General features: G+C 44.1%; 1 protein-coding gene across 1 annotated transcript; it reads left to right on the forward strand.

Moving 5' to 3' along the window:
• Nucleotides 1-9,782: 9,782 nt before the first annotated feature.
• On the forward strand, nucleotides 9,783-18,002 carry VIM (vimentin). The gene is made up of 9 exons (XM_057731878.1): nucleotides 9,783-10,569; nucleotides 11,209-11,269; nucleotides 13,865-13,960; nucleotides 14,048-14,209; nucleotides 14,743-14,868; nucleotides 15,462-15,682; nucleotides 16,129-16,172; nucleotides 16,713-16,798; nucleotides 17,641-18,002. The coding sequence occupies exons 1-9, from the start codon at nucleotides 10,007-10,009 to the stop codon at nucleotides 17,680-17,682; spliced, it is 1,401 nt and encodes a 466-aa protein (XP_057587861.1). The 5' UTR covers nucleotides 9,783-10,006; the 3' UTR covers nucleotides 17,683-18,002.
• The last annotated feature ends 870 nt before the right edge of the window (nucleotides 18,003-18,872 follow it).

Here is an 18,872-nt window from a genome sequence, read left to right on the forward strand (position 1 = left end):
CCGTGAAAACCAACCCAAAGTCAGCAAAAGCCCCGATTAGGCATGCAAATAGCATGCAAATAGTATTCTGTGCACAACATGCCTAACCTCCTAAAGTTCTAGAGATGACAGATGAATAAATTACGATCTTGTTTCAGAACAGTTTTTCATAATATATGATATGAAAAGTATATTTAATCTATATTAAGCTCAAACCCCACCATATTTTTTGCAGTTTTTCCATATAGCCACATGAGTCCTATTAAAGGGCATGTTTCTAGTACTTAGGTAATTAGAATCACAAAGCCTTACTCAATATTTTTAGAAACCATTGCAGCAGAATTATGGAGAGGGTTGCCAATCCCTTTATTCTGCTACAGTTAACTCAGAATGATTTCGTTACTTATTTCTTATCCTCCTAATGAATTTTCTTAGTCTTTTTGCCTTGCTTAGTTTTCTCATTACATCATCTTATATTTCCTTCCATCTGCCACATGGCTTCATTTAGGGTGACTCTGACTTGTCTTTATTTTTTTCTAATACTTTGTCTTTTTTCTGTAATTAGGAGAATATAGTTTTGTATCTTTTGTATTGGGCTTTTTTCCCTCAGAATAATGGGTTTTTTTTTTTAATATTTATTTATTTATTTGGTTGCACCAGGTCTTAGTTGCGGCAGGTGGGTTCCTTAGTTGTGGCAGGTGGGTTCCTTAGTTGTGGCATGTGAACTCTTAGTTGCAGCACTCACGTGGGATCTAGTTCTCAAACCAGGGATGGAACTTTGGCCCCCTGCGTTGGGAACATGAAGTCTTATCCACTGTGCCACCAGGGAAGTCCCAGCATAATGTTTTTGATTTTCATCTCTAACCCCTACAGATCTTAATCTTTGTCAGCATACACAAAGACCAAATTTTGATGGGGTACATTTTAAACTCTGAGTTTATCAAATATAGTCAAAATTAAATTTAACATTCAAGATTCTGAAGAAAATCATTTCACTGGCTAAATGAATGTGATACAGCAAAGCTAAAGCTTCTCCAGATTTTTGGAAAGACTGGACAATTCATTAGTCAGTTCTGAGGTAAGCGGGATGGAGTTCTTTTATTTTTCCCAAATATACAGAAAACAGATTATGGCTATCAGATAATCAATGTTCCTTTCCCAAATTCATAGGTTGCCATAAACACAAACCAAAAATTATTTTTAAAAGATTCTTCGGTTCTTTCAAAGAAAAGTATGTTATTAAACAAAGTTATTATAATTAGACCCATTACCGAAATATCTTCTGGAAAAAAGTCTACCCCTTGGGAACTCAGTGACCTCCTCAAAATAAGCTGAATAGATTCCCAGGATGCCAAAGCACTTGGCAAATTTTCTAGCACTGGCATGGCTTTCTTCTCTATCCTGAAAATGGTAAAAACAACATTATAGGGCACAGGGCAAAACCTGCTTGTTTTCTTAAGGTCTCACTTGGCCAGTAACTAAACTGTGACGGTATTGTTTAGCTTTCTTTCAAATAAGGTCTGGTTTTTATAACTGGGCTGCTTTTATCTTGCTTTTTGGATCAACTGAACCAATACTGACAACCTAGCTTCACGTCTCTGTCTAACACAGATTTGAATTGTGTTTTCTGCACTAGGTTTTTCCCTCCATATATTAATTAATATCCCCTGTCCCTCCTATATCTTCACCACCTTCTCTTTCCTTAGAGATGGGGCCTTAGACTTTGATGAAATTATAAGTTATATATATGTCTAATCTCCTAAAGTTCTAGAGATGACAGATGATTACAATATTGTTTCAGAACAATTTTTCATAATTTGTGATGAAAAAAGTATATTTAATCTATATTAAGTTCAAATTCCACAATGCTATAGTAGATATAGTTTCATGGGAAACGATCATCTGCTTTCCCCCTGAAACTTTCAAAGAAAATTCTAGAAGTCTGTCTTTAAGCTTTTTCTCTGAATTTTTTTTTTTTTTGAGACACAAAAATGATGGGCATGAAAGTGGTTTCTGTCTCTGAACTTTTCAAAACTGTTTTAGAGGATACTGAAGAAGCCCCTGATTTTGCACCAACTGTGGAAACCAGACCAACACTCTTAAATCACATAAGGAACAATCTAAAGCAATCCATATTAATTTATGTGAACAGAATAGAAATGTAAGGGGTAAAACTGCATGACCCAGTGTATACCCCACTTTCTTCATGAGGTTTTCATCTATATAGACTAGAGAAGGGAGGATACTTCCAGGTAAATGGATCTTCCATCTCAGATTAACTTTCCACCTAAAAAAATTCTTTTCCACCTATGAGGCATCCATTTTCCTAGTTAATCTGTCCAGAAAGCTCAGAGCTCTCGACTTGCTCGTCCTCTAACTTCAGGCTCTGCTTACCCCTAACCAATGTGTCTGACTTTGAATTAAAACCTCTTTTTCTTTTTCTTCTTTTTTTAATTTATTTATTTATTTGGCCACGCGGCATATGAGATCTTAGTTCCCCAACCAGGGACTGAACTGAACCCACGCCCCCTGCACTAGAAGCACAGAGTCTTAACCACTGGACCACCAGGGAAGTCCACAAAACCTCTTTTTCTTAATAACTGCATGCTTACGACTCCCTAAAGAGCAGGCTTTTACCATTCACATGATCTACTGCAAACAGCTTTCAGATCGGTCTCCCCAGTTCATCCTTCACACACGCCAGAACAATCTTCCTGAAACACAGCCACCAGCATGTCTTTCTCCCAGTCAAAAATCGCAGCGAATTTCCACTGCCCACCACATTAATTATAAACTCCTCTCCTTGACATTTAGTCCTCCAACGCATGCTCCCATCCCAGCTTTCCGTTCCCTTTCTCCCCTGCAACTGCTCCATAATCAGCCACACTGGGATTCTTGCTGTTACTTACATGTCCCTAGAACTCAGACACCTCTACAACTTTTGCTTACACTGTTCCATCAACTTTGAGCATCCTTTCTCTACTATAAACTGTAGAAATCATATCCATTCCTAAAATATCACTTTTTCTGAATACATTTTCTGATCTCCCCCAAATGGACATGACCCTTTCTCCACCTAAATCCTTCAGCATTTCATTCATATTTCCATCAGAGCTCTCACTCACTCACTCTGCTATGTACGAGGGTGAGTCAAAAATGATCCGCACTCCAGTTATATTAAAATTTCTGGTGGCCACACTGTGTTATCAATGCTTTCCGTTCAAGGCTACTGTCTCCCCAGTCACTGCTGTGCAGGTGTGAACATATTACATCAGTTCATTTGCAACTGTGTTGTGAGCAAAAATGGATGCCCCATTTGTGATTTGCACGGAAGAAGAGCAGCGTGCAGTGATTCGTTTTCTGTGGTCTGAGGGTGTGCACGTCCACACGCTTCTGCCCACACTGTTAACACTCTGAGAAAACTTTGTTTTGAGGTGTTAAAGCATCCTCCCCATGGTTCTGATCTTGCTCCATCAGAGTTTCACCTGTTTGGTCCCCTGAAAGCAGCCCTATGAGGACAAAGATTCACTTCTGATGAAGAAGTGAAGACAGCAGTGCATTTGTGGCTCGCAGCTCAGCCTAAAACATTCTTTAATGAGGGAATATGAAAGCTTGTTGATAGATGGACAAAGTGTATTGAAAAGCAAGGAGATGTTGAAAAATGATGTATTTGTCTTTTCTAAAAGTTAATTAAAATAAAGATAATTTTTTACTCACCCTCATATTACAGCTCTTTTATGTGGTTCTAATTTTTTTTCAAGGCTATCATTTCCCCAGAGGCATGAAAAGTTTCTTAACTTACCTGAATATACTAAGAAGCATTGCAGGCAGTGCAGAAAACAAGTACCCCGTCCAATGAATGGAATATGAGGAAAGACGTGAGGGTGAGGGAAATGTGGTATATTCATGGAAGAGAGAGGAACTTAGGGCCCCACTGAAACTACTGTCTGGTGGGGAGCAGTGGGAACTAAGGATGGATGGGCACACTTAGCCCAGCTTTCAAAGGCTACTGTTGAACTATGAGCCTCAACTTCCTCTGAAGCAAAATTTCTGTTGCCTTCATCATCTTTATTACAAATTGTAATTATTTGGTTTGTTCCTTTACTTTAGAATTATCTCTCTGTACCACACACATGCACACGTGAACTCAGCTCTACCTCCCAAGAGCGCATGGATTATACCTGCCTTGTTCACATTCCTTGCTGTCTAGAAGGATGCTTGGAACATGGTAAACATTTAATACATGTGTTTTGAGTGAGTTAATGAAAGCTGTGCATCAAAATACCCTGTAAAGATTAGAGAAGGTCATGTGTAAAATGACTAGCACACTGCTTAAATATAACAGACACTAGTAAATATTAGCCTCCTCTTTCTCTCCTCTCCTTCCTTCTCCCTCTCTCCCTCCTTCTCTCCCTTCTCCCTCCCTCCTTTTCTCCCTCCCTCCTTCTTTCCCTTCCTTCCTCCCTCCCTCCCTCTCTTCCTTTCTCCCTCCCTTCCTCTCTTCCTTCCTCCCTCTATGAACTACTCATGCGTTAATTCATATATTCAACAAATGTGGCAGGCTTCTCTGAAGGCACTGGAGATAGGACAGTGAACAAAAGAAAGAAAAGTCTCTACCCTCACGGAAGTTATCTTCTAACAAGGGAATGAGTGATTCACTTTGGATCTTTAGGGAGCCTTAAGCATGCAGTTATTAAGAAAAAGAGGTTTTGATTCAAAGTCAGACACACTGGTGGGGGTAAGCAGAGCCTGGAAGAAGGGAAGCCAGTTGCAGGGATGAGGCATAAAATGGCTTGGATGTGAGTCACAGCAACATAACAGAGGAGTGGGTACAGAAAGCAATGGACAGGACACCCATGGGATCTGAGCCATCCAATGGTAAGGAAGTAGCAAGGATGATGAAAGTTTCCAATCTTGTTAGTTTGCTATGTTGCCTTAGACAGGGAAGTTCGAAGGGGAAGCTGCTAGAGGTTGGTGGGGTTTAGGGTGTGAGATGAGCTAAGTCAAACTTTGGATATGATGCCTTTGAAGAGACGGAATGGAATCTAGGTGAAACTTTTGCTCTTGAGGTAAGGATTTAGAGTCAGGTGAAAACCAAACTCCCTTCTTATCTGTTACGAATCACTGTTTCATCCTTTGAATAACATGAAACTTGATATTCTACTCATGGATCTGCCAAATTCCTTTAGGAATCTGCTCTTTCATGACATGATCCGGGAGTTACCCTGTCTCCGCAGCTCCTGAAACACAGTACATTCCTAAATAATATTTGTGAATTGTTGGTTAATAGCAAGCAAAATTTCATCAAGACAAAGGGAAAAGTGCATTTGGAGTCAGAAAGGGCACCGTTCATACTATATGACCCAGCAATCCCACTGCTGGGCATACACCCAGAGAAAATCATAATTCAAAAAGACACATGCACTCCAATGTTCATTGCAGCACTATTTACAATAGCCAGGACATGGAAGCAACCTAAATGTCCATCGACAGAGGAATGGATGAAGAAGATGTGGCACATATATACAGTGGAATATTACTCAGCCATAAAAAGGAAAGAAATTGGGTCATTTGCAGAGACGTGGATGGACCTAGGGACTGTCATACAGAGTGAAGTGAGTCAGAAAGAGAAAAACAATTATCGTACATTAACGCATATATGCGGAATCTAGAAAAATGGTACAGATCAACAGGTTTGCAAGGCAGAAATAGAGACACAGATGTAGAGAACAAATGTGTGGACACCAAGGGGTGAAAGGTTGCAGGGTAGAATGAACTGGGAGATTGAGACATATACACACTACTAATATGCATAAAATAGATAGCTAATGAGAACCTGCTGTATAGCACAGGAACTCCACTTTGCTGTACAGTAGAAACCAACACAACATTGTAAAACAACTATACCCCAACACAAACAAAACAAAATAAAACAAAGCAAACAACAAAAAAACAAATAAAGTGTAAAGAATGGGTTAAAAAAAAAGGAAAAAAAAAAAGAGCTGACTCAAATGCTTGCCTCCTTCCTGCTTCCACTGCTAGTTGTATGACCATGGGCAGATTGCTGGCCTGCATCTGAGTTGCCTAGTATGTAAAATGGATGATTTAATCTATCCTGCAGGATGCTAGGTGAGCATTAAGTTAAATTAAATGCATAAAGCTTCCTGTCATCCAGCAGACACAAAAATTAAAGTGCTTCTAGTATTATTATTATTATCTTTAATACCATGCCCTTTAGATTTTGTATGATTTTCACCCTCTCACTTTATCCACCTTCCCATTGCTGACATTCTGTCCAGGTGACGTAGCTAGAAGCTGTCCTCTTGGCACGACCTCTTGCCAGCCAGCTCTCCTAAAGCCTTCACAGGCCACTAAGCTCCTCTCCGCATGGCTGGCTGGTCCGTCAGTTCAAATCGCCCAATTCAACTGACATCACCAGAGCTTGCAAATTCCAAAATCACTGTTAGTACTTTAGATTTGGTAATGTTTATGCCTGGCCTACAAACTGTACCACTGTGTCCTTATTTATACACCACGTGCAGCATGCAGTGTTTGAAGATGCTTCAGAGGCCAGCATTCAAAAATACTCTGGAGATAGGTTTTCACAGCAATCTAAAAAATAAATATGAAAACCAAGAAAGCTATGTCTACATACTGTTTACTTCCAAGAGGTATCTCAGAGAATGGGGGCGCAGATAGAGCAGGATTAGGTATCACACTCAGGGATGTTAGTTCAGACATATTAGTTTCCTTCATTGATAACTAGCCTGCCTTGGTTGAGGTACCGTCCTGGTTGGTGTATAACTTATCTTAGAATGAAGTGAATTTTTTCCAAAGTCTCCTGCATTCTGTATGAATGAGTAAAAGCGTTTTTGTAACCTTTGCTTTTCTACACTCTAGAATCCATCCCAAGCTATGGCAATTTCTAATAGGAAGGACACATCAGATACTGTGTACCTGTGTGTGTGTGTGTGTGTGTGTGTGGTAGGTACTATGGATTGAATGTTTGTGACCCCTACAATTTATATGTTGTAGCCCTAATCTCCAATGTGCGAATATTTATAAGTGGGGCCTTAGGAAGATAATTAGGTTTAGATGAGGTCATGAGGGTGGGGCCCCTAAGATGTAATTAGTGTCCTTTTAAGAAAAGGAAGAGATGAGAGCTTGCACTCTTTCTGCCATGTGGGGACACAGCAAGAAGGTGGCCATCTGCAAACAGCAAGCAGACCCTCATCAGACACCAAATCGGCTGGCACCTTGATCGTGGACTTCCTGCTTCCAGAGCTGAGAGAAATACATGTTTTGTTGCTTAAACCAGCCAGTCTATGGTATTTTGTTATAGCAGCCTGGGCTGACTAAGACAGCAAGTGAACATATCACAGTCCTGAGAATACAGATCAGGGGCAGGTTAGGAAGGAGAAGGGAGAACCCTGAGATGAGGAGGAGGGACAGCATCCATCCCAGAGGAAGTCGCCACAGGCCTGAGGAATTTGCTGTGGTCACCAGCAGGGCACCCTGCCACACCGCACCAGAGCCTTGCCCTCAGTTTCCGTAATGAGTCAGTCAGCAAGCGTCCTCTGACAGCACCAGCGTGTTGCCCTGGGATCAGCATTTTAGGTGGGAGCAACGTCCATCCTCCCTTCGCCCAGAGGGAGACGGCTTTTTCTCATCCTTAGGGTTCCAGGCAAACTCACAATGGTGACCTTTGTGGAGCAGTGGCCTGAATAAAGGGCCCTCTGAGAGCAAGATGGTAACATGGAGCATACGCTGGTCTGCCAGGGCGCCACGCCCCAGGAATGCTCACGAGGGACCCACAGCCTCCCAGTGAAGGAGAGAATTAAGGAAATCCACGGCAGGGGAGCTGTACAGCCTGGGGTCCTGCACCTCGACCTTGGCAGCCCCACTTGCCAAAACTCACTGAAATGCAGTAAACAAAACATTGCCTAAAAGAAGCTTGTACAAAGAGGCTAGAATAAACCCTTCATTTGGCTCTAAACTATTCTTCTTAAATGCCAGGTAACCTCCATCCCCCTTCCAAAACACAAAATAAAAAGAGGGAAGAATTTTTACCTCTCCCTTCCCCACCCCCCACCCCCCACTCACTACAGAATCAAGATGCTTTTATTTTCACAGTGGTTTGAGAATTAATCCTTTCAATACTCCTTCCGCCTTGTAAACACCCCACCCCACAAAAAGAAAACCCTCTGATTTTTACGTTGCTACAGCTATCACTAAAGACTGGACTGGATTTGCTCTTTTCACCTCCCTTTGGGGGTAGTCACTCTGTTCTGCATGTTACTAATACTGAAATAAAAACCCAGTTGAGTGATTTACCTGGAAGGCTTTGGTGTCAGAATCTGAACACGCTTTTGGTGCCCTAGCCCAAAAGTTTTTTACTCTGAAGACAGTTTTATCTCCCTCACTCCGAGACCAATTGCAAGAATTCTTCTGGAAAATAGGCCAAGAGACCAGCGGCATCTCCCAGACAAGTCACCAGAATCCCTCAGTGTACATCACCACTGAACTAAAATGAATACATAAATCTAGTTCCCTCAAACATTCTATCATTTGAGGTATATAATCACCTTTCATCAAATTAAACATTTAAAGTAACACCTAATTAATACTATAATTGATGCAGATTATACCTTTAATGACTTCCGCTACAGCAGAAAAACCAGTCATCAATTCGATTTTGCAACTGCGGAGGCCTGGTTTTCTTTTTCACTCAAAACTTCCAGATCGTGTTAAAAGCCGGGTGTGGTTTTATGGGGGAGGGGGAAGGCCGAGAGGAGATCAGAGGGAAGAGCAGGCGGGAACTTAGCAAGAAAAACCTTCCGGAGTGCGTTCGTGAGGCCGAAGCCCCACGTTTGGAGCTTATAGAGGCTCTGCAAAAGTTTCTTACTAAAGAGAAGTCTGCACGTTGCAGCAAAATCCGGCTTTGGCGAGTTCTTAAGAACTTAGGGGCGCTCTAGTCTCCACGCAGGCGAACTGCACACAAGAAAGCGCAGGCCCAGCTCAAAGTTGGGTAAAACTTCGAACAAACAGCGGCGCGCGCGGGCCGGGCAGACTTGAGTCAATCTCGTCTAACGGTTTCCCTGAACCGCTAGGAGCCCTCAACCTCGGCGCGGGACAGCCTGGCGCAGTGACTCACTGCCAGTGACTCAGCGACCCCACCCCTCTCCCCTGGGCTTTCCTCGGCCTCCGCCCCGCAGTTCCCGCCGTCCACAGCCGGACCCAGCCGGTTAGGCCCCTGAACAGGAATCTCCAAGACAAGGGGACGAGGAGGGATGGGGCCTGACCGGTCCGCCTCTCGAAGCAGGCGGTGCGCACGGCTGCGCGGGGCGGGGGCCGAGCCCTGCGTCCCGGGCTGTGCGCGCCCCCACCTCGCGCTGCAATCTCAGGGCCTCTTTGTTTCTTTCTCCACGCCTTCCGATCTGCTGGGTTCCGCACTCCCCCTCCTCTGCTCCTTGGCCCGCGGGTCTCCCCACCCGCCAGCTCCCCAGTCGCCGCGCGCCCCTCCCACCCGCGCGCCTCCTCCCACACCTCTTTGGCGCGGTGCCCCGGACCCCTCTGGTCCAGTCCCCGGCAGGCTCCCCCACCACTGCATGACCCCGCCTTTTTCAGCACCCAGAGGTGAGCAGAGCTCCGGCCACTATCAGGAAAGCCCCCGAAAGTCCCAACCCAGACAAGAAGTAACGGGACTGTGCCCAGTCCCGGGGGCGGAGGCTGGGGGAGGAGGAAGGCTCCAGGGCGCCCCCGCCCCAACCCCCCGCCCGGCCTTCCCCATTGGCTGGCGCACTCCGTCTCCGGGATGGCAGTGGGAGGGGACCCTTTTTCCTAACCAGGTTATAAAAACTGCGCCCTCGGAGGGGCCCCGTCCTCTGCCACTCTCGCTCCGGGGTCCCCGCGCCAGAGACGCAGCAGCGCTCCCTTTGCCCACACCCACCGCACCCTCGCTCGCCTCTCCTCCCGGAGCCAGTCCGCGCCACCGCAGCCGCCCAGCCCACCGCCACCCTCTGCAACCATGTCCACCAGGTCCGTGTCCTCGTCCTCCTACCGCAGGATGTTCGGCGGCCCTGGCACCGCGAGCCGCCCGAGCTCCAGCCGGAGCTACGTGACCACGTCCACCCGCGCCTACAGCCTGGGCAGCGCGCTGCGCCCCAGCACCAGCCGCAGCCTCTACACCTCGTCCCCGGGCGGCGTGTACGCCACGCGCTCCTCGGCCGTGCGCCTGCGGAGCAGTGTGCCCGGCGTGCGGCTGCTGCAGGACTCGGTGGACTTCTCGCTGGCCGACGCCATCAACACCGAGTTCAAGAACACCCGCACCAACGAGAAGGTGGAGCTGCAGGAGCTGAATGACCGCTTCGCCAACTACATCGACAAGGTGCGCTTCCTGGAGCAGCAGAACAAGATCCTGCTGGCCGAGCTCGAGCAGCTCAAGGGCCAGGGCAAGTCGCGCCTGGGGGACCTCTACGAGGAGGAGATGCGAGAGCTGCGCCGACAGGTGGACCAGCTCACCAACGACAAGGCCCGCGTCGAGGTGGAGCGCGACAACCTGGCCGAGGACATCATGCGTCTCCGGGAGAAGTAAGGCGGCGCCCACGCGGGGCTGCGGGAGGGACGCAGAGAGGACCCGGAGCCGCCACGCCCTTGGGGATGTGGCCCGGGGCGGCGGCTGCTCAAGGGATAGCGGCTGCCCGGGGGAAAGCGGGGGAGCAGGGCTGTGGCTGCCGCGGCGCAGCCCCGCCCTGAACCCAGATCTCGCAAGTTAGCATTTCCCCTCTACCTCCACTCATTGCCCAAGAACGCCTGTTTCAAGTTTCAGATTTCTTAAAACTACCACTTTGTACTCGAAGGCGCATACAAACGATGGGTGTGATTTCCCCAAACTTTGAAAAAGTTTCCTGCCCCCTCTGGCGGGCTGCCAGCCGCGGGGCCGTGGAGGGAGCGAGACAAAGGGGTGGCAGAGCCTCCTCCGGGGTGGGGTGGTGGCGGTCATCTCGCAGGTCGTCGTGGCGACTGTGATTGCTTTCCCACGCAGCGGCCAAGGTCCCACTAAACCCAGCCAAGGGCGAGCAGTCCTAAAAGCCGCGGGCGCTGGCTGCCCGCAGAGGTGGCGCAGCAACCCTGGTCTCGCGGCGACGACGACAGCGGGGTGTTTGGGTGTGGTCGCCCCGCCCCTGGTGGTTTCCCGGTTCCCCTGCGGTTAATGTGCGACTGTTTCAGGTTGCAGGAGGAGATGCTTCAGAGGGAGGAAGCCGAGAGCACCCTGCAATCTTTCAGACAGGTTTGTAGATTCCGTTCCCACTCGCAGCCACCGGACGCCACCCACCCAACTCACCCAACCCACGGGCACTTCTAAAAGTTACTCAACCCAGGTCTAAATCGTGCAGAACTTCACGTCTGCGCGCCAAGCCCCCTAGTGGCAGAAAGACCACAGTTCGGATAAAAACCCTTGAATGATTAAACCGTCCCGTAGGACAGAAAAATAGTCTTTAACTTTTCACTTTGTTTCAAGATTTTTTTCTCAAGAAATCGTTTTTCCCTCTCCGTTTCATTTTTGCAACAGTGGATATTCTGATTCTGAAGAGTTACAGTTTGATTTAGATTGCAGTTTGCAAAAGTCAAGTTGGCTACCTTTTACAAGGTCACGAAAAGCTCAATTCTGCCCTGTAGTTTCAAATGTAAAATGGATTGGAGGATAAGAAACTTAGTTTAACTGGACTTAAGCCAGCAAGTTTCTTTTCTTCGCTGCAAGTTCTATTGTGGCCCTAAGGTTAGATGAAAGTATGGCTATCCACAGCTATTTTGTGATCTAATAAGGGTGAAAAGGAGCCATCTGTCCCCTTGGCTGGAAGGTATTAATGGTTTCTACGGGCTTCACTATGGAATGTAGATACAGACATTCTGGCAGAAAGAATAGGAGTCTTTGTGTTCCCAGAGACGCTTTGCAACAGGCTACATTCTTATTGAATATGTAATGATGCAAGCACAGTTCTAATTGGACGCAAGTATTTGCTAACATCCGTTATCTAATATCTGGCCAAGACTCCAAGTATGAAGTGCAAAGTTCTTAAAGCTACAGTCATACCTCAGATTTGGAAAGGCCTTTCTTTTTCGAATCCTTGTATTAAATCTTTAGCATTTTCTCCATAAAGAATAAACCTCAAAATGAAGAATGGACTTTTTAAGTAAAAGTTTTCTTGCTCCAGAGACAGATGGCCTTAAAGGATTTTAACTTAAAATTTTAACTTAAAATTGGAGTCCCAAAGCAGGAAGAGTTGCCGGCATAGTTTTATTCTCCTGGACACTTACTGGGATGGCTATTAAAGCTCCCTCAGATGAATAGTCTAGGATAACATTTTGAAGCAGAAATCATTTAACCAAGTTAAACACAGCAATGTGTGGTTTATTTTAGTCATGGAGCATTTCTGATCATCATGTCTGTAATATTTTCTGCCCTCGGTAGTAACTGCATATAAAACAATACTAGTATAAATTGTCCCTCCTATTTAGGGATTATCTAAAACCCCTCATATTCTCTTCAAAGAAGTAGAATGACACACTGAACTTTTTTTATACAGATTAGTAAATTACCCTGTATATCTTTTGTAGGGTTTAACAAGCAAAAATGAATTTTTTTCCCCAAGCCCGATCTGTATTTTTTTTTTTTAATCACCTATTCCTCATTCACTTTTCCATGAAGGTGATAGAAACATGTCAACATTTTAAAACTGTAAGGCTGTAGACTGTACTCAAAATATAATTGCTGGGATTGCCCTGGTGGCGCAGTGGTTGAGATTCCATGCTCCCAATGCAGAGGGCCTGGGTTCAATTCCTGATCAGGGAACTAGATCCCACATGCCACAACTAAGGAGCCCACGTGCTGTAACTAAGACCTGGTGCAACCAAATAAATAAATAAAATATTTTTTAAAAATATAATTGCTTACAAGGTAAGAGTTATAAAAATCCTCATGACATATCCTTGAGGGGAAGTAAAATCTTTGGGATGTAGCAGTTTTACAAGCGGTGGAAACACAGAAGGAGACCAGAGCAGCAAGAATTTTACATACAGTTACACTGTATCAGTCATTCTGAAACAAGCTAAGGGGTCGAACTGACACATAGTGAAAAGTGACACACCCTTGTGGGATGACACGGGAGTTTCAGGAGAAAAAGCTACCAGAGAAAGCAAAGCAAATACAGTTCAGGGTTACACCTCTTTTTCCTTATTTGCCTGAACTACAGTTTTACCAGTGCACATCCTGAATTGGAGTATAAATCTAACCTTGTAACTTGAATGCGAGGTGACTTGCTGGGGATCCCAAGGATACATTTCAGAAGATTTGAGTAGAGGAAAAAAAAAAGAGCTGAAGTATTATCTGCTGAAACTTCTGGAGCACAAGTTTCTGTTCTGCATGTTCTCATGTACACATGGAGTTGTAAAATCTGACCAACCCCCATTCTCCTATTATTCCATGATATGATCCCTCCCTCCCCCAAAAAACTTTAAAATGCTGTGGCACTGATTTTCTAGGTTTAAAAAAGTAATAAAAACTTCACTGTTATAATGTGGATTCAGTAATAATGGATTGCAGCCTGCCATGTTGGCATATACTTACTGATTTTTAAATTGTCTATTGGTCAACTTGAGTACAACTCAGTGGTCACAATTGAAATCTGTTAATGAAGAGAAGCAAGCATAGTATATTGTAGCACTAGGTGATTTACAAACTTATTCAAAGGTTGTAAAATGTGTCAATGCCCTTTGTATAATAAAGAGACGTAAGTTCATATAGCTCATTTGAAATGAATACATGGGATAAACCACAGACTTACGCATCTTCCTCCATGTCCTACCTTTTCTCTTCTCAAAACAGGACGTTGACAATGCTTCTTTGGCACGTCTGGACCTGGAGCGTAAAGTGGAATCCTTGCAAGAAGAGATTGCCTTTTTGAAGAAACTACACGATGAGGTCAGAGGAGTGGCTGTTTGTGAATGATCATAGGTGAAACTGTTGCCGTACTTGGCATGGCTGACCTTCTGTCTTTTCTTTCCTCAGGAAATCCAGGAGCTGCAGGCCCAGATTCAAGAACAACACGTCCAAATCGATATGGATGTTTCCAAACCTGACCTCACGGCTGCCCTGCGTGACGTCCGTCAGCAGTACGAGAGCGTGGCCGCCAAGAACCTCCAGGAGGCTGAGGAATGGTACAAGTCCAAGGTACGAGACAAGCACGGGTGGCCCGAACAAAAGACAAGCATTCTGTTCTGCAAATGCTGTACCTGTCTGTGATTTCTAAGGATCTTTTCGCTTCCAGGTTTAGCCGACTTTCCTTCTTGTTCAAGTGTTATTTCTTCCTGCACCCCCCCCCCCCACTACTCACACCCCTGCCTTTAGAACAGCAGACTCCCTTTCCATTGCCCCTCTGTCACCCTACTTCCAAGTTACCCCTGAACCATGCCCTTGACCTCCACCCTTTGAAAATGATGGAAACACAGTGAATTTCTGCTTGAAAATCTCAACATCGGCCTTCCACCTCATTTCCTTTGGTTTCAAACCAGAAATTTAGACGTATCCTGGAAGATGCTGAGATCTGAACTTTGAGTGTAAAATTTGGTTGGTATCATGCCTTCTTTACATATTGGTTTGTTTGCCACCTTTAAGCTTTCTCCTTTGTCCAGGCCAGGTAGACTCTTAGAGGCTTTGTGGACGAGGCACATGGGTGACCCAGGTTTCTGCTTCCTCCCTGACAGTTCGCTGACCTCTCCGAGGCTGCTAACCGCAACAACGACGCCCTGCGCCAGGCCAAGCAGGAGTCGAACGAGTACCGCCGGCAGGTGCAGTCTCTCACCTGCGAGGTGGATGCGCTCAAAGGCACCGTGAGTATCACGCCGCAAGAGGGGAGGGCAGATCACCAGCGTGGCTCCAGTTCAGGTGGCCGAGCCCAGGTGCTATCGGAAGAAAACTTTGTTCAAGGGGAGAAATATTTACATTTTAATCCAAAGAAAATAAGTCCTCAAGACAGATTCAAAAAGTACATGGAGATCCGCAAAAAGTGAGTGGTGGCCCAATTCTGGAATACTCCGCCCACTCATTAGCCTATGAAATTACCCACCCTTACGAAAACTGACAACCCCCATAACCCCTGGCCTCTCTCAGCTTCTGAGATGGCCCACACTCTGTCTTCAGAGTGCGTTTCTCTCTAAATAAATCTCTAAATAAACAACTTACGTATGTATAAAAAAAAAGAACATGGAGATCCCAAGGTTTTAGTTTATCTATATTATTGCTTCCATGAGGAAGGGACTTGGTACTTGTATTTTCTGCCAGAAATTAGAGTGTTCCCCCTTTGCTGCTAGGGGAAATGATTGCAAATGGTCTGGAAATGGTCAGGGGGATAGCTGTGCTTTTTTGGTCATTTGTGCTTTTTCCTGGGAAATAACACCAGTGGCCTTTCTCCCCTTTCCTGCAGAACGAGTCCCTGGAACGCCAGATGCGTGAAATGGAGGAGAACTTTGCCGTGGAAGCTGCTAACTACCAAGACACTATTGGCCGCCTGCAGGACGAGATTCAGAACATGAAGGAAGAGATGGCTCGCCACCTGCGTGAATACCAAGACCTGCTGAATGTTAAGATGGCTCTTGACATCGAGATCGCCACCTACAGGAAGCTGCTGGAAGGAGAGGAGAGCAGGTAGGGAATGGAGGCTCACGGGAGTGAATGCCTAGCTGCCCTGTGCAAGGTTTTATGCCCCTTGTTTCCACACATCATCTCACTTCATCTTCAGAACCTTTCATCAAGGTAGCTACTGACCGCTTTTTACGGATGTGGAACCTTCAGCTCAGAGAGACTGAGTTCCGTGTCCTAGTCAATCAATCAATATCCGAGCTGGGATTTCAACCTATGATTCATTCTGTGAAAACCAAGAGTCACTCCTGTCATACATCCAGCCCCTTGGAGAAAATGCTTAGAGTAAAATATTTAAATGCCCTAATGAGACCAATCATGGGTTAATGCTTCTGAAGCAAATTCCTCACGTATGAATTATAAGAGTAAATTTTATTTGATGAAAAGAAGTGTATAAATTTGTTCCTTGATGTTTTCCAAATAGTTTACTGTTTTTCTTCATTTCTTTATAGGATTGCTCTGCCTCTTCCAAACTTTACTTCCCTGAACCTGAGGGGTAAGCATTTGATTGTCCTTTATGAAAATTTTTATTTTATTTTATTGACTGCACCACATGGCATGTGGGATCTTAGTTCCCCGACCAGGGATCGAACCCGGGCTCCCTGCAGTGGAAGCATGGAGCCTTAATCACTGGACCACCAGGGAATTCCCTATGAAAAATCTTAGCAGCTTGTAACCATTCTGTTTATTAAGCATTCATTTTTAAAATGATACTTGAACAATGCTATACAAGACAAGATTCTCTAAGACATCCGTAATTTTCACAGTGGTACTGTCTTACATTCTATTCTTTCAGTTAAACTGAAATTCCATTTTTTCCTCCTGACGGAGTATACACTAAAGCAGTCCATCTCATCCTGATGCTACAGTGGTGTTAGCCCCTGGGTTTTAAAATAGGTGATAGTCTTTGGAATTATTTTGGGAATAGTGCTTTAAACAATCATGAACAAAAAATCGTAAGTCTTGGGACAAAATCGTTTCTTGTCTTTTTAAAAATTCCATTTTTACTCATTTTGGACCTGTTTTCTTTGTTCAGAAACCAATCTGGATTCACTCCCTCTGGTTGACACCCATTCAAAAAGGACACTTCTGATTAAGACGGTTGAAACCAGAGATGGACAGGTTGGTATCTTTAAATCGAAATGGGAGTAATCTCAGACAGGCATTGATAAACTTTTTTTTTTTTTGATAAACTTTTAGATCAATAAGTCTATCTCAGATACAGCCAGCTAATGGGGGAGGTTTCAGTTTCATTTATGCCTCCTAAAAAGAGAATAGGTCTCTTCTTCCAGCACTACACACAGCCAACTAATTATCTGGCTCTTAAGATGTGAAGGTGGGATACAAGTCTGCCTTTGTCCAAAATTAGTGATTTCCTTTGGTGCTTAATTTGAAACAGGAGTACCACTTCCTTAAGTTCCTTCCTAAACTAGTTTCATGAGACTATCTCAATATCAGGAACATTTTGATCCTGGACACATAGTCTTCCCTAGACACTCCCTGTCATGATGTAATATGGGGACATGCCATATGATCTAGTAATTTCTCATTACCTCTCTGTGCCAGCAAAGAAATGGTCAAAATGTATCGTACTCTTCATGTAATCTTCCCTTGCACATAAAATGTACTTGCTGTACATTTTAATATGTTTTAATTGCTTTTAAACTTTGCTGCCTAAGATTATTACAGCATCCTTCTTCATAAACACAGTATTTTTTTAAGTGTATTTGTTTAAGTCATAACATTCTATCAGATACACATTTTGCCTGCAGGTGAAGAGCATCTTACCTATGTATCTGTCTCCCCTCACTGCGACCCTCGGTCATGCAGAACCAACGTAATCTTCCAACTTTCACAATAAATTATACGCATTTCCTAGGATTTTTCTTTGACATGCTTTATGGGGTGATTTACTCATTAGTATGTAGTAGTATATTTGATTTGAGTTCTGTTTTTCTTAACAGGTTATCAATGAAACTTCCCAGCATCACGATGATCTGGAATAAAAACTGCACGTAACTCTGGGCGGCAAAATACTACCAGCGAGAATAAAAAAGAAATCCGTATCTTAAAGAACAGCTTTCAAGTGCCTTTCTGCAGTTTTTTCAGGAGCGCAAGATAGATTTGGAATAGGAATAAGCTCTAGTTCTTGAGACCCAACACTCGTAAAAGATTTAGAAAAAAGTTTACAACGTAATCTAGTTTACCGAAGACACCTTGTGCTAGAATACTTTTTAAAAAGTATTTTTGAATACCATTAAAACTGCTTTTTTCCATCAAGTACCTGACCAACTTGTTTCTGCTTCAATAAATCTTTGGAAAACTCTTTTGGTGTCTTACTTATTTGACAATATCTAAACAGTTCTCTAAAGTTTATGAGAATACATGTTTTGGTTAAATATTTTTTGGTCTTCCTGGTCAAACTGCCACAAAATCAAGGTTAGGTGAACTTGAGAAATTCAACTTTACGCTTCAAGTGTAGTTTCTAATTTGGTCATTTTAGATAGACCTCACTTCTTTGCAATTAAGTTAATTTTTAAATTGACAGGTGTTACATAATAACTTGTAGACAAAATGATGACAGGTCTTTTCAGAAAATGAGTCCAGCTGGGCTCATGTCCATGTGTGATTTCACTTCTAACAAATAGACTTCCTAAAATTAAAAAACTGAGTAAAATGAAAACTGCATTTTGGTAAGTGCAGCATATGAGTGGCACAAACTCAGGAGTTAAAGTGCGGGGCAACAGCCAAGATACAGAGGCTGCATTTTCCATTAGAAAGATGCAGAGAAATGGGACAAGCTCATCTAGGTTCAACATGGGAAACCACCCTGCTTTTCTGTGTGTATAGCTATTAATATATGTGTGATATCGAAATCTATATAATATCTACCTACAGATATTTTCAAAGACTTTTGTGCTTGGGGGAGTGATGTTAGACACAACACAAAGGAAAATCCTTACCTGTTCATTGGGAGATGAAATTAACACACATGAGTCACATGGTAAAATGCTAATCTCGGGTCAGCTTTCAAAACCTGGAGCAATGAGAAGGAAGTGCTGTGGTCATGAAAACCTTCCTATAGGTCACACAATGTGAGCAGAGTTTAGGAAGAGGGTTAGAGTTTAGATAAATTAAAGAGGGAGAGTATTGCCTGGAGGCAACAGAGTTGTAATGTACGTTCTAGTGGGAAGTT

Source organism: Hippopotamus amphibius, chromosome 4 (assembly GCF_030028045.1).
Source record: "Hippopotamus amphibius kiboko isolate mHipAmp2 chromosome 4, mHipAmp2.hap2, whole genome shotgun sequence".
NCBI classification, from domain to species: Eukaryota; Metazoa; Chordata; class Mammalia; order Artiodactyla; family Hippopotamidae; genus Hippopotamus; species Hippopotamus amphibius.